This window comes from Pistacia vera, unplaced genomic scaffold (genome assembly GCF_008641045.1).
Source record: "Pistacia vera cultivar Batoury unplaced genomic scaffold, PisVer_v2 Contig235, whole genome shotgun sequence".
Classification (NCBI taxonomy): domain Eukaryota; kingdom Viridiplantae; phylum Streptophyta; class Magnoliopsida; order Sapindales; family Anacardiaceae; genus Pistacia; species Pistacia vera.
In genome coordinates, this window is record NW_022196041.1 from 277,269 (window position 1) to 292,707 (window position 15,439).

The 15,439-nt window shown below is 35.9% G+C and overlaps 2 protein-coding genes and 1 pseudogene across 2 annotated transcripts; 1 reads left to right on the top strand and 2 right to left on the bottom strand.

The window, feature by feature from the left end:
- The first annotated feature begins 623 nt into the window (after window positions 1-623).
- LOC116131628 (SWI/SNF complex subunit SWI3C-like) lies at window positions 624-5,130 on the top strand. The gene is made up of 7 exons (XM_031417288.1): window positions 624-1,244; window positions 2,106-2,469; window positions 2,564-2,637; window positions 3,142-3,248; window positions 3,593-3,666; window positions 3,757-3,938; window positions 4,352-5,130. Exons 1-7 carry the CDS (start codon window positions 633-635, stop codon window positions 4,823-4,825), a joined length of 1,887 nt encoding a protein of 628 aa, XP_031273148.1. The 5' UTR covers window positions 624-632; the 3' UTR covers window positions 4,826-5,130.
- Window positions 5,131-5,716: 586 nt separating this feature from the next.
- Window positions 5,717-9,356, bottom strand: LOC116131612 (metal transporter Nramp5-like). The gene is made up of 12 exons (XM_031417273.1): window positions 9,182-9,356; window positions 9,026-9,066; window positions 8,834-8,912; window positions 8,640-8,744; window positions 8,278-8,387; window positions 7,659-7,840; window positions 7,502-7,571; window positions 7,232-7,405; window positions 7,036-7,140; window positions 6,800-6,931; window positions 6,600-6,695; window positions 5,717-6,470 (listed from the first exon to the last, which is right to left on the bottom strand). The coding sequence occupies exons 1-12, from the start codon at window positions 9,303-9,305 to the stop codon at window positions 6,132-6,134; spliced, it is 1,557 nt and encodes a 518-aa protein (XP_031273133.1). The 5' UTR covers window positions 9,306-9,356; the 3' UTR covers window positions 5,717-6,131.
- A 2,158-nt stretch (window positions 9,357-11,514) lies between these two features.
- Window positions 11,515-14,759, bottom strand: LOC116131638 (annotated as a pseudogene).
- Window positions 14,760-15,439: the final 680 nt, after the last annotated feature.

Below are 15,439 nucleotides of genomic sequence, written 5' to 3' on the forward strand. Positions count from 1 at the left end.
TTATTGCATTTTGATCTGATCTGTGGTTCCAAAATGGTTATAGGAAATGCTAAAGAGTGGTAAATTGTAATCTTACCACACCAAAAACTTAAAGGTTTGTTACTTTTGAATTGAGGTTTAAAGTTATGATCTATGCGATTGTGAGATTTTGCACGAGCGTAATTAGGGCATTCAATTAATTGTTTTTAGGATGGAACTAGTTGTGTCTGTTTCTCCATTAATGCTAACTGAATTATCAAAGTTTAGTTCGCTGTAATGAGTAATGGCAAATCGCTGAATTTTAACTGCAAAATTTAGCTAGTTGTATGTATTCCTATCATGGCCAAGATGGAGATATTTTTCAGCTGAAGAAAGTGGTTGGAAGTTGTATTTTGGATCATGTTAACCTTTATATTTCTTAAAGAGAGTCTATTGGAGAGCCTTTGTCTTTTTCACATCCAGCTATGACTTCAATTTGAAGTCCAATTTTTCAATTTTCAGGTCAAAGAATCCAATTGCGGAACAAAGTTAAGCATTTAAAAATTTTATTTGCTGTTTAGATCACTTGATGTAAGGTCAGACTTTAGCCTTGCGCAAATTGTTGTCATTTGACTGGCACCAAAATGTACCGCTAGCACATTCTTTTTTTGGATATGCACATGTATTTGTTTTTAAGTGGATTTGTGATTAGTATTATATTTGACTGTTTGTGGGTCCTCCCATGGGCAGATTGGTTCTCACCAGCCACAGTACATCGACTGGAGAGACAAGTGGTGCCACATTTTTTCTCTGGAAAATCACCAGAACATACACCAGAGAAATACATGGAATGTAGGAACTATATTGTTGCCAAGTACATGGATAATCCAGAGAAGAGGCTTGCAGTTTCTGATTGCCAGGATTTGGTAGTAGGTGTTAACAATGAAGATCTAAATCGAATTTTTCGGTTCCTTAATCACTGGGGGATCATTAATTACTGTGCTGCTGCACCAAGTCCAGAGCCTTGGAATAGTGGGTCCTATTTGAGGGAGGATTCTAATGGTGAGGTACATGTGCCGTCAGCCGCTTTAAAGTCCATTGATAGTTTGATCAAATTTGACAAGCCCATGTGTAGACTCAAGGCAGCTGAAGTATATTCATCATCATCATGTCATGATGATGATTTCTTGGACTTGGACAACAGAATTCGAGAGCGTTTGTCTGAAAATAATTGCAATTATTGTTCTCAGCCAATTCCAGTTGTGTATTATCAGTCACAGAAGGAGGTAGACTACATGCTCTGTCTGCCCTATGGTGTTGTCTATTTCTGTTTGCTTGTCATTAGTATTTTGTTATCCACATGTGGATGATACTTTGTTCTAAACGAGTGAAACTATTGAAAACTATCTTAATTGCAGACATATTTTACTCCAAAATTTTGCAATCATTCATGGAGGTAGTTAAAACTAAGCTTTCTTACAAAGCATGGCTTAACATTTATTATATATTTTTGTTAAATGGTGTGGGTCTCACTCTACCCTTTTTGCAGAGTGATTTAGAAAACAGTGGTTTGGGCTTAAGAGTTGTCATCTTACTTCTATGACTCTACAGTTTTAATCTCATATGATAGGTGTTCTGGAATTTCTTGAATGTTACTAGCATATTGTTAAGGGAGCTTGTTTGTGGGAACAGTATACTGGGGACTGTTTTGCGTTTAGTGCTTAAGTAACTTTTCCTGAAATGTTATCACCAGAATGTCTTGGTGCTGTCATGAACAGCGAGATATCTTTATATCATGTACTTTAGAGGTCTTTGTAACAGTGCAGATCTATTGCTGGTGAAATTAGTCGTGGTTAGTAAAATGATTGAGTTACATTATGTGTGATTAAATTGGCGGAAGAAAATGTTATAAAGTAGTAGTATTTTCATTCCTAAATACTTTCCTTCACTCGCTATGGCTTGTCTATGGCTGGTGTAACTTTATTGTGGTTAAAGTAGTTTAAGAACATACACAATTACTTAAGAAGGCTGAGTTAAATAGCTTTTTTTTGTTAAAGAATCCTTTGAAAAACTTGGTTTAACGTAAATTCTGATGTTAATTACTACCTTTGGTTCCACTTTTTACTGATCAGCATTGCGTTTAACAGGTTGATGTACTTCTATGCTCTGATTGTTTCCACGAAGGGAGATTTGTTATTGGTCATTCAAGCCTAGATTTTATTAGGCTGGATCCTACAAAAGATTATGGTGATCTAGATGGAGAAACTTGGAGCGATCAAGAAACATTTTTGCTACTTGAGGGTATAGAAATCTACAATGATAATTGGAATGAAATTGCGGAGCACGTTGGTACCAAGTCAAAAGCACAATGCATCCTCCATTTTGTCCGTCTACCCATGGAGGATGGCCTACTAGAAAGTATTGAGGTTCCCAACTTGTCCAAGCCATCTGATTCATCAAGTAGAGATGATACTGGAAGATTACATTCAACTTTAAATGGTGATCTACCAGGTATTCTCAGATTATTACGATCTCTATCCTTTCAAATGATCGTGATAATGATGTTTATGTAACACAATTTCTGCGTTTCTCTCTATTTTCTTAGGATCATGCCTTCAAGAAGTTGATTTGGAAAGTCGGCTTCCGTTTGCAAATTCCGGGAATCCAGTTATGGCCTTGGTAGGTGACCATAGACATTTTGACCTTTGATGTTTAGATTTTTAGATGATTTTGGGCATCTTCCAAGTTAATGTAACATTGAGTGTAAGATCATTTATTGCATTTTAATCTTGATCTGTGGTTCCAAAATGGTTATAGGAAATGCTAAAGAGTGGTAAATTGTAATCTTACCACACCAAAAACTTAAAGGTTTGTTACTTTTGAATAGAGGTTTAAAGTTATGATCTTATGCGATTGTGAGATTTTGCACATTGAAAGAAATTGATTATTATAGGAGATTTAACAGATATCGTATTTTCTGCTTATACAGAAGCTTTATATGCATTAAATAGATGATAAAACTTAACCAAACAAATTATACTGTCTATTCTGTTTTGGTTTTTCTCTTCAACTATATGAACCTTGAGAATTTCTTTTTCATGATGGATTTTCAAGATAAACGGGGGCCTGTTTTCGTATGTTTGCTTGCTTGAGTTTTGTGGATCTAATTCAGTAAATTTCTAGGTTGCTTTTTTGGCCTCTGCTGTTGGACCCAGAGTTGCTGCAGCTTGTGCTCATGCAGCCTTGGCAACACTGTCCGAACAGATGGAAGGATCGGGACATGGTAACAGGTTAGTGAATCTTCTTTCATTTTTGCCATTACAATTTTAAAAGTCTCCTTCATTTTTGCTATTCAAAAGGATTTGCAGGAAATTTTTGCATAGGATTCTTAGGGTTTAAAGCCAACCTAATTTATTAAAAGTCTTTAGTGACTGGCAATGTCATAATTTCTCTATATAATGAGCAAACCATTACTTCTGCTCCACTGGTAAGAGTAATGTGAAGATCAGAGAAAACTTTCCTTGTTTTGACTGGTTGGAAATTTTACACCTTTTTCATTGAAATTTTGGTATGTATACTGCATCAGTTTGTTAATTCTGGACACAGATATAAGTATTCCTTTTCACCCGTGTAGAATGAACGCAGAAAGTGTACGTACTAGGGAAGTTGGTTTTCATGGAGATATTGCAAATTCAATTCAGCAAAAAGGTATGGGAACATTTAGTTTCCCCTGGGTCTCATATTTCTTCCTTTCTCTGTCTTTCAATTATTTTTGATTATTTATGGGTTAAATTTCAGAAGAGAACTCGGCCCATGGTTCGTGGGGTCAAAATGGGGTGGAGGTTTCTCCATTACCTGCAGATAAAGTTAAAGTGGCTGCCAAAGCTGGTCTTTCTGCGGCAGCAACAAAGGCGAAACTATTTGCAGATCATGAAGAGCGAGAAATTCAGAGGCTTTCTGCTAATATAATAAATCATCAGGTATAATTTTTTTTCTGATTCTTGTGGTCTTGGTACTTTTCTGGAAATTTTGTTCACCTCCATCCTATTTTAGAAGTAACAGAGACATCCCTTAAAAGATAGGTTTTGATAAATTTAATGAAATTTCATTAGAGGTCTTTCACAATTTTGGGTGATGATCTTAATGACTCCTAATTTTTAAAGAGTTTTATGATGAATCTTGAAACCAATAGTGTTTGCTTGTACCTTAACCTAACTTGAGGTAGGTGCATAAAATTTTTCATATTTTTTCAAATTAATTGTCTTATCTAATTTCTATGATATCTCTCATGTAGTGCATATGCGTGTCTATATTGTTGTATTTCTGTGCATTTATGTCCTTTGGAATCTGAGCTTTCTGTGACCATTTTACTAAAATATATTTATGTTCACAGCTGAAGAGACTGGAGCTGAAGTTGAAACAGTTTGCAGAAGTGGAAACCTTGCTAATGAGAGAGTGTGAACAAGTTGAGAAGACAAGGCAGAGGTTTGCTGCAGATCGGGCCCGTGTTGTATCAGCTCGGTTTGGTACTGCTGGAGTCCCTTCACAAGTGAATTTGCCAAGCGCTGCTCCTTCCATGGTTAACAACAACATGGGTAACAATCGACAACAAGTAATGTCAGCCTCATCTTCGCAGCCAAGTATTCCAGGTTATGGCAGCAGCCCCAGCCAACCAGTCCATCCCCACATGCAGTTTAGGCCGCAGCAGTCTATGTTTCCAATGGGACAGAGGATGCCTATAACATCTTTACAAGCATCATCTTCATCACCTTCAAATGTGATGTTCAACACCCCAGGTAACGCCCAGCCTGCTATGAATCATCCGATGCTGAGGTCTGTATCAGGTACTAGTTCAGGCCTTGGTTGATATATAGACTACTTAATGTATACTTGGAGTCATGTCCTATCCTTCAATTGTATTTGGTGGTTGGTTTCTTACTCCTGCGCTGCCATGGGAAGAAGAGATAAGACCTGAGAGATTCACCTTTGAAAATGTTTACTTCGATCAGTACAGAAATTTCTATGGGCAGTTTGTAGGGTCTTGTAACACCACACGATTAATTGGTGTTTGGATCTGATCTTGAATTATTGCAATTGAAAAATGAAAAGTTAATTTTGTAAAATGGATGGATTATATTAGTGTAGAATGTGAAATAAATTATGGCCTTCGATGTGGTTTAACTTCTACTTTAGTCTTTGATAAAATCTCATAATGAGACGGTTAGAGTGATTTCTTTCCCTTCCCAAATGAGCACGTCAACGGTGATTCTCGACCAATTTATCCATTATTATATTATTATTTATTTTGGCTGCTACTTGGTCTTCCCTTGTCCTCAGATATTTCAACGTATTTGTTAAACCAGCAGTTCTCACGGAGTGCAGGAGCAGTAGCATTTCCAGAAAGCTTGGAGATTGCTGCACCCAGAAGGGTTTTTTTTTTCAATTTTTTTATTGTAGGTATTTGAGGTATTCAGGTCTATATTAGAGTTTGTCTAATCCTTAGGGTTACGGAACACTCTACAAGCTCAATAAACCAAGATAATTACATAAATGTGATAGATATCTCTTTTACGATTTGAACACAAGACTTTTGGTTATAGGTATCCAAATGGCTAAAAGGTTCTCATAAAAAGATTTTTGATATGCTATAATAATAATAATAATATATATATATTCAAGATATAAATCTGTTGCATTCTTTTTTTTTTTTCAAACTAATTGTATAATCTTAGCTTTGTAAGAAGTTCCAAGAATATAGTCTCAAAATCACATATATATTTTACCCATAAATTTTGTGAAACACTTTGACCCAAATATTACACAAAAGGAGAAGGATTTATTCTAACTATATGGATAACGTAGTAGCTATCCAGGTTGAACAGTGAAGGGTCAGAGAAGAATACAAGACGAGTATAAAAGAGCATTAGACACATATAGTTTCAACTTTCACACTTAAACTTACAGCTCAACACTAAACGTAGGTTACAACTTACGTAGGAATAAACTTTTAGGAAAATAATCCTGCTTATGTCACCAGCCTCTGAGAAGCTTCAAAACACCTTTCAACATTATATTATACCTTAATTACTAGTTCTACCAAGAACTCATTTTTGTTTCCTTCTGATATCTAATTACTTAAAAGTGAAAACACCTTCATTCGATGATGCAGTCTTCTACTGTGGTAGAGGGATATCAACCAAATCCTCTCTGTAAGGTACACGGCCCAATTCCATCGGCCCATTAGGGTATCCAAGCCCATTCTCCATGTGGGCTTGGGCCACTGGGTCTTCCTTTGTGGGCTCAATAAATGTCACAGCAATGTCTTTTCTGAAAGTTAGGTAGATGATTGCTAATACATAGACGGCCATCAGGGGAAACACTAAAATGCCAATGAACACGTTTCCCAGTTTGGGGAAATCGTTGTGGATTAGCCAACCTACAAAGCCTGTGCTCAGGTAATAGATATTGATGCCTATAATTCCTAGCCCCAAGATCCATGAAATAACAATGATCTGCATGCAAATTGATTCAGAAAAATTAGAAGAATATCCAAATATGATTCTCTCAATAGGGTTGACTTCAATTTGAAAGCTGTTAGCTAGAAAACAAGAAAACAATGAAAACAAAAACACAGAACTTACATAAATAGAGTTCTTGTGGGGTCCCATCTTGGTGCTACTGCTGCTAAATTTGAGAAGAGGGATAAGAGCAAATGGCAGTTCAAATGACAGTATCATCTGCAAACAAAACTCATTAAATATTACACTTAGTTTTTAGCTTGATCACAGAGATAATATAATTAATAAAAATATTTTTATATGATTTTTGTTTTTGGTCTGACCGAAGCTATGATGATTAATCTGCCTGCTCCTTGAGGTCCACCAATAATTGAAACAATAAGACTTGGTGTAATTGCAATGCACCTTGTCACCAAATTCCTCAGCCATTTTCTCATTTTCATGTCCAAGAAACCCTGAAAATCACACAACCCAAATCTAACTAAATACTGTAACAAAAAAAAAAAAAGTGATTAATGAAGTTCAGGTTTCTTTTTTTTTTTTTTTTATCTCAAATGACCTGCATAATAAATTGTCCAGCATAAGTTCCTGTGATGGTGGAGCTTTGCCCTGAGGCAAGAAGCGCAATGGCATAAACAATCGAGCTCGATTTTCCCAGCACATTCTGCACAGATAATCAAGTTCTCGTTAGTATTTCAATATAAAGATCAAGTTTAACCATTTTTTGTTTCTTTTTTCGCTAGAATAATATAGACCTGGAGGAGGAAAGAAGCCGAGTTTAGAGTAATATCACTGCATTGATCCTTGGTATAATCTGAGAGATTTGGGCCTGAGCAAACAGCGCCTGATACGGACACCACCGCTACATTGATTAAAAATGCTACAAACAGGGCCATTCCACTCTCTATAAGGAAATATCTACAGGCATCCTGTTTATATCAAGACAAATAATTGAAACATTAGGACCAAAACAATTATATCTTGAAGATGTATTTATATTTATTCAATGTTGATCTATGGCTTACGTTTATGCCACGGACAGAATTGGGCACTTTTCTGGAGAGCACAAGAGCTGAGTGCAGAAACAGATTGTGCCTGCATTATTTTTCAGATGGGTTTTGTCAGTTTTTAACGTTTTGAAAATTAGATTCTGAGAATTATAAAAATTTTGATGAATCATACGGCATGACAAGGGCGCCCAATAAGGCGATGGCATCTCCTGTAGCACCTTGGCCACTGAGTTTGGGAATAAACATGCCCTTAAGCACATCAGCTGCAGGAGGCTTTACATAACTCATTTCTCCAAAGAAACAACCAGCCATAACGAATACAAGTATTGCTATCAACATTTCCAGCTTCCTCACCTACCATATTAACCATCCAAAAACAGTGAGATTAAAAATGAGGAACTACTTTTTTTTTTTTATGAAGATTAACTATATATCAAATCTTAATATTAACTATATATCAAATCTTAATATTAACCATCAGCTAAATTGAATTCAAAGATAATTTAATTGAAAGCCCAAAAGTAAAAAAAAAAAAAAAAAAAAAAAAAAAAAAAAAAAAAAAAAAAAAAAATCAGTTCAAAGATGGATAAGGCCAGAAAATGATAAGAAAAATACCCTTGAACAGAAACATAACAACTGTATTGATCGTTACAGATTACATACATACAATAAGTAAAACGATAAACTAATGAAAATTTTATAATATTATCTTATAATTTAATGTTGATTTAGATATGTGACCAGTGAAAATAAAGGAAGGATTGATATAGTAAATATGAACAGTCAATTACCCCATATCTCTGCAGGCCAAGAAACAAGAGAGTGCTGAAGCCAGTGAGGAGAACTCCAACCCATACCGGGATGTGAAACAGTATATTTAATGCGAAGGCTGTCCCAATCACTGAACGGAGAAGCAAAACAAATGTTAAATGAAATTCTTAAATGGCTGAATTTGAAGTGTTTTCTTGGAATTATTGGTTTTGCTTTCAGATAAACTAATATTAGCATGCAGGTTTAGTGATTCTGTAGGAAATGCTTCCAAACAGCTATGACAGCTAATTCGGTTTGGAAGAACTTCCTACAGAATCACTACCAAACCCAGCCTTTCTGTTTTGTAAGTGAATTCATACAAGATTTTAAGAATTATGCATGCCTTCTGGGATATCAGCAGCTATGACAGCTAATTCGGCGAGCAACCACAGGCAGTACTTGACGTATCTTGGGTACTCAGCCTTGCATAATTCTGATAAATGTTTGCCTGAGAGTCCAATGAACAAAGTTATAGTTAATTACTAAAGGAAAAGTAATTAAGCTACTTAATTTTTGTTAGTTAATTTTGTGACTTACCAGTGCTTACACCAAGATTTGCAGCAAGGGACTGGATTATAAGAGCAAAGATCAATCCGATAAGAACCACCCATAATAGCTGAAGATGACAAACATGTTAGTTTTCTTCTCGCACTTCAATTTGAAGATAAAAGATTCTCTTCTTTATCTTCCATATATAGTATAATATATGATGAATTATGTTTCTTATACCTCATATCGGTGACTAGCTCCTGCTTGCAAATCAGTTTCCACTGTAACATGATACCACGGAAATGTTTGTTAGTCCCAGAGACACAGACCCAGAAACAAACACATACACGAGAGAGAGAGAGAGAGAGAGAGAGAGAGAGAGAGAGAGAAGCTTACAGTTTCCAGGGTCAAGATAAGCCAATGAGACAAGGAAACCAGGGCCTACAAACGCCAAAAACTTTTTCCATCCAGGTTTCTGATCATCCGAAGTATCAAAATTTAGTTCAGGAAAGAACCTCATCAGATATTGTTGCTATAAAACTGTGTTAATTAACGTTGGCTACCTTATTTCACTTCATGAATTACTGAAAAGTGAAAACACCTTCATTCGATGATGCGGTCCTCTACTGTGGTAGAGGGATATCACCAAATCCTCTCTGTAAGGTACACGGCCCAATTCCATCGGCCCATAGGGTATCCAAGCCATTCTATGTGGGCTTGGGCCACTGGGTCTCCTTGTGGGCTCAATAAATGTCACAGCAATGTCTTTCTGAAAGTTAGGTAGATGATGCTAATACATAGACGGCCATCAGGGGAAACACTAAAATGCCAATGAACACCTTTCCCAGTTTGGGGAAATCGTTGTGGATTAGCCAACCTACAAAGCCTGTGCTCAGGTATAGATATTGATGCCTATAATTCCTAGCCCAAGATCCATGAAATAACAATGATCTGCATGCAAAATTAGAAGAATATCCAAATTGATTCTCTCAATAGGGTTGACTTCAATTTGAAAGCTGTTAGCTAGAAAACAAGAAAAACATGAAAACAAAAACACACAACTTACATAAATAGAGTCTTGTGGGGTCCCATCTTGGTGCTACTGCTGCTAAATTTGAGAAGAGGGATAAGAGCAAATGGCAGTTCAAAGACAGTATCATCTGCAAACAAAACTCATTAAATATTACACTGAGTTTTTAGCTTGATCACAGAGAAAAATAATTAATAAAAATATTTTTATATGATTTTTGTTTTTGGTCTGACCGAGCTATGATGATTAATCTGCTGCTCCTGAGGTCCACCAATAATTGAAACAATAAGATTTGAGGTATTCAGGTCTATATTAGAGTTTGTCTAATCCTCAGAGTTATGGAACATTCTACAAGCTCAATAAACCAAGATAATTACATAAATATGATAGATATCTCTTTTACGATTTGGACACAAGACTTTTGGGTATAAATGTCCTAATGGCTAAAAGGTTCTCATAAAAGGATTTTTGATATGCTATAATAATAATAATAATAATAATATATATATTCAAGATATAAATCTGTTGCATTCTTTTTTTTTTTTCAAACTAATTGTATAATCTTAGCTTTGTAAGAAGTTCCAAGACGATAGTCTCAAAATCACAGGGTGCGTTTGGTTTATTATTTTGGGGATAGTATTGGATAGTTGGATAGGGGAGTATTACGAGATAAAATTTAAAAATTTATGAAAAAGCCCCTAAGGTTTGCTAATTTACTAAACACCCCAATATATTAAAATAATGTAAAATAACAAAAAAATCCCTACCACCTGCAGTGCCAGATTCCGACCACCACCGTTGGAATCTGGCCGGAAAATTGGATAACCACACATACCGGTCGGATCTGGCGGGTATTCGATCAATATGGCCTTTTTCGGTCATATCCACCACGGATTTGGTCAGAAAAGGTCGGATGTGGCCTTCGACGGCCGGAAGAGGCCATCTTTGGCCGTCAGTGACGACCAAAGATATGACCATCGTTGATTGCCAGATCTGGCCTTTTCTAGCCAGATCTGGTCATTACCGGTGGTGGCGTGACTGTTGTGACAGATTCCGGCTACCACCGACGGTGGTTGCTGGAATTTGGTAAGTATTCGTGAGTGGGGGTATTTTTGTTAGTTTTTAAACTTTTTTTCTGGGGGGTATTTAATGAAATTAATAAACTCGTGGGGTTTAAAAGTAATTAAAAAAATAGATTAATATTTTGGGAATAATGTGCCAAACAATATTTGAAGAATAGGATTGAGAATATGGATAAAAACAATAAACCAAACGCACCCACAAATATTTTACCCATAAATTTTGTGAAACACTTTGACCCAAATATTACACAAAAGACGGATTTATGCTAACTATATGGATAACGTAGTAGCTATCCAGGTTGAACAGTGAAGGGTCAGAGAAGAATACAAGACGAGTATAAAAGAGCATTAGACATATATAGTTTCAACTTTCAACAGTATTACAACATACACTTAAACTTACAGCTCAACACTAAACGTAGGTTACAACTTACGAAGGAATAAACTTTTAGGAAAATAATCCTGCTTATGTCACCAGCCTCTGAGAAGCTTCAAAACACCTTTCAACATTATATTATACCTTAATTACTAGTTCTACCAAGAACTCATTCAGGCCGTTTCCTTCTGATATCTAATTACTGAAAAGTGAAAACACCTTCATTCGATGATGCGGTCCTCTACTGTGGTAGAGGGATATCACCAAATCCTCTCTGTAAGGTACACGGCCCAATTCCATCGGCCCATTAGGGTATCCAAGCCCATTCTCCATGTGGGCTTGGGCCACTGGGTTTCTTTGTGGGCTCAATAAGTCACAGCAATGTCTTTTCTGAAAGTTAGGTAGATGATGCTAATACATAGACGGCCCCAGGGGAAACACTAAAATGCCAATGAACACCTTTCCCAGTTTGGGGAAATCGTTGTGGATTAGCCAACCTACAAAGCCTGTGCTCAGGTAATAGATATTGATGCCTATAATTCCTAGCCCCAAGATCCATGAAATAACAATGCTCTGCATGCAAAAATTAGAAGAATATCCAAATATGATTCTCAATGGGTTGACTTCAATTTGAAAGCTGTTAGCTAGAAAACAAGAAAAACAATGAAAACAAAAACACACAACTTACATAAATAGAGTTCTTGTGGGGTCCCATCTTGGTGCTACTGCTGCTAAATTGAGAAGAGGGATAAGAGCAAAGGCAGTTCAAATGCAGTATCATCTGCAAACAAAACTCATTAAATATTACACTGAGTTTTAGCTTGATCACAGAGAAAAATAATTAATAAAAATATTTTATATGATTTTTGTTTTTGGTCTGAACGAAGCTATGATGATTAATCTGCCTGCTCCTTGAGGTCCACAAATATTGAAACAATAAGACTTGGTGTAATTGCAATGCACCTTGTCACCAAATTCCTCAGCCATTTTCTCATTTTCATGTCCAAGAAACCCTGAAAATCACACAACCCAAATCTAACTAAATACTGTAACAAAAAAAAAAAGTGATTAATGAAGTTCAGGTTTCTTTTTTTTTTTTTTTATCTCAAATGACCTGCATAATAAATTGTCCAGCATAAGTTCCTGTGATGGTGGAGCTTGCCCTGGAGCAAGAAGCGCAATGGCATAAACAATCGAGCTCGATTTTCCACACATTCTGCACAGATAATCAAGTTCCGGTTAGTATTTCAATATAAAGATCAAGTTTAACCATTTTTGTTTCTTTTTTCGCTAGAATAATATAGACCTGGAGGAGGGAAGAAGCCGAGTTTAGAGTAATATCACTGCATTGATCCTTGGTATAATCTGAGAGATTGGGCCTGAGCAAACAGCGCCTGATACGGACACCACCGCCACATTGATTAAAAATGCTACAACAGGGCCATTCACTCTCTATAAGGAAATATCTACAGGCATTGTTTATATCAAGACAAATAATTGAAACATAGGACCAAAACAATTATATCTTAAAGATGATTTATATTTATTCAATGTGATCCATGGCTTACGTTTATGCCACGGACAGAATTGGGCACTTTTCTGGAGAGAACAGAGCTGGTGCAGAAACAGATTGTGCCTGCATTATTTTTCAGATGGGTTTTGTCAGTTTTTAACGTTTGAAAATTAGATTCTGAGATTATAAAAATTTGATGAATCATACGGCAGACAAGGGCGCCCAATAAGGCGATGGCATCTCCTGTAGCACCTTGGCCACGAGTTTTGGAATAAACATGCCCTTAGCACATCAGCTGCAGGAGGCTTTACATAACTCATTTCTCCGAAGAAACAACCAGCCATAACGAATACAAGTATGCTATCAACATTTCCAGCTTCCTCACCTACCATATTAACCATCCAAAAAAGTGAGATTAAAATAGAACTACTTTTTTTTTTTATGAGAGTATATATCAAACTAAACAATATCAATCTATATTAACCTCGTAATTAATTCAAAGAATTTAATTGAAGCCCAAAAGTAGAAAAAAAAATCACAAATGAAAAAAAAAAAAAAAAAAAAAAAAAATCAGTTCAAAGTGGATAAGGCCAGAAAATGATAAGAAAAATACCCTTGAACAGAAACATAACAACTGTATTGAGGTACAGATTACATACATACAATAAGTAAAACGATAAGCTAATGAAAATTTTATAATATACTTATAATTAATGTTGATTTAGATATGTGACCAGTGAAAATAAAGGAAGGATTGAATAGTAATATGAACAGTCAATTACCCCATATCTCTGCAGGCCAAGAAACAAGAGAGTGCTGAAGCCAGTGAGGGAACTCCAACCCATACCGGGTGTGAAACAGTATATTTAATGCGAAGGCTGTCCCAATCACTGAACGAAGAAGCAAACAAATGTTAAATGAAATTCTTAAATGGCTGAATTTGAAGTGTTTTCTTGGAATTATTGGTTTTGCTTTCGATAATAATAATAGCATGCAGGTTTAGTGCTTCTGTTCGGAAGCACTTCCTATAGAATCACTCCAAACCAGCCCCTCTCTGTTTTGTAAGTGAATTCATAAAGATTTTAGAATTATGCATGCCTTCTGGGATATCAGCAGCTATGACAGCTAATTCGGCGAGCAACCACAGGCAGTACTTGACATATCTTGGGTACTCAGCCTTGCATAATTCTGATAAATGTTTGCCTGAGAGTCCAATGAACAAAGTTATAGTTAATTACAAAGGAAAAGTAATTAAGCTACTTAATTTTGGTTAGTTAATTTTGTGATCTACCAGTGCTTACACCAAGATTCAGCAAGGGACTGGATTATAAGAGCAAAGATCAATCCGATAAGAACCACCCATAATAGCTGAAGATGACAAACATGTTAGTTTTCTTCTCGCACTTCAATTTGAAGATAAAAGATTTCTTCTTTACTCATTATATATAAATATGATGAATTATGTTTTATACTCATATCGGTGACTAGCTCCTGTTGCAAATCAGTTTCCACTGTAACATGATACCACGGAATGTTTGTTAGTCCCAGAGACACAGACCCAGAAACAAAACATACACAAGAGAGAGAGAGAGAGAGAGAGAGAGAAGCTTACAGTTTCCAGGGTCAAGATAAGCAATGAGACAAGGAACCAGGGCCTACCAACGCCAAAAACTTTTATCCAGGTTTCTGATCATCCGAAGTATCAAAATTTAGGTCAGGAAAGAACCTCATGTTATGTTGCTATAAACTGTGTTAATTAACGTTGGCTACCTTATTTACTTCAGATACCAATTAAAACAAAGTTTGTATTTTAAGTTCAAATATTATATTTATATCTACGTCGTGAGGAAATAATTAAGTAACGTAAAGACCTGTTCATCAACACTTATTTTGCATCGTGTTGTTAGTGACATTGGGTGATGGGGTCCTCCATGTACATTGATAGCTGCTATGCGGTTGCTCCCGCTCCCCATGATTGAGGATCACTGGCTGTTGCTGCTGCCGGCTGGCATCCTCGCTTTCTGGTTTGTAAATATCTTCACAACCAAATGACTGATTAAAGACAAACAAGTAGTGCAACTTTGAATGAAACTCTACTCTGTATTTATAATAAATAGTGGATGGTTTCCTTAAGCCGCTGTTGTTAGTGTTTAGCTTCAAGACAGTCTATAGTCACTCTCTTCACTCGTTTACCGCTAATCGATACAGTTGCGACACGTCACTTTCTTCTCTTGCCTTAGATTGACCAACACCAATTAATATTCATATTATCACTATATCTTTTTTTGGCCTTCAATTCTGCATTTTGTTTTCAAGAAATCAGAGAATCTGGTTTTTTATATTAGTGTTCAGTTCCATATATAAATTTGAAATTATATATATAATATTTTTTTGAATAATACTACACTAAGAACCTTTTCACAAATTTTTCTTATAATCTTGACGTGACAGTTCGCACAAATATCAGTTCACAATGGTTTCATATAAGTTCGCAGAGTTCTACTAATTAATTACAAGCTGACTAATCAAATTGTCCGTAGGGTTGTGAAAAAAAATTTGTGAGAGAGAATGTTATGTAATAATAGTTTTCTTTTTATTCTTAAAAGTGGGACGACCACTTCTAATTAAGAAATTAAAGAGAAATAAATTGAAT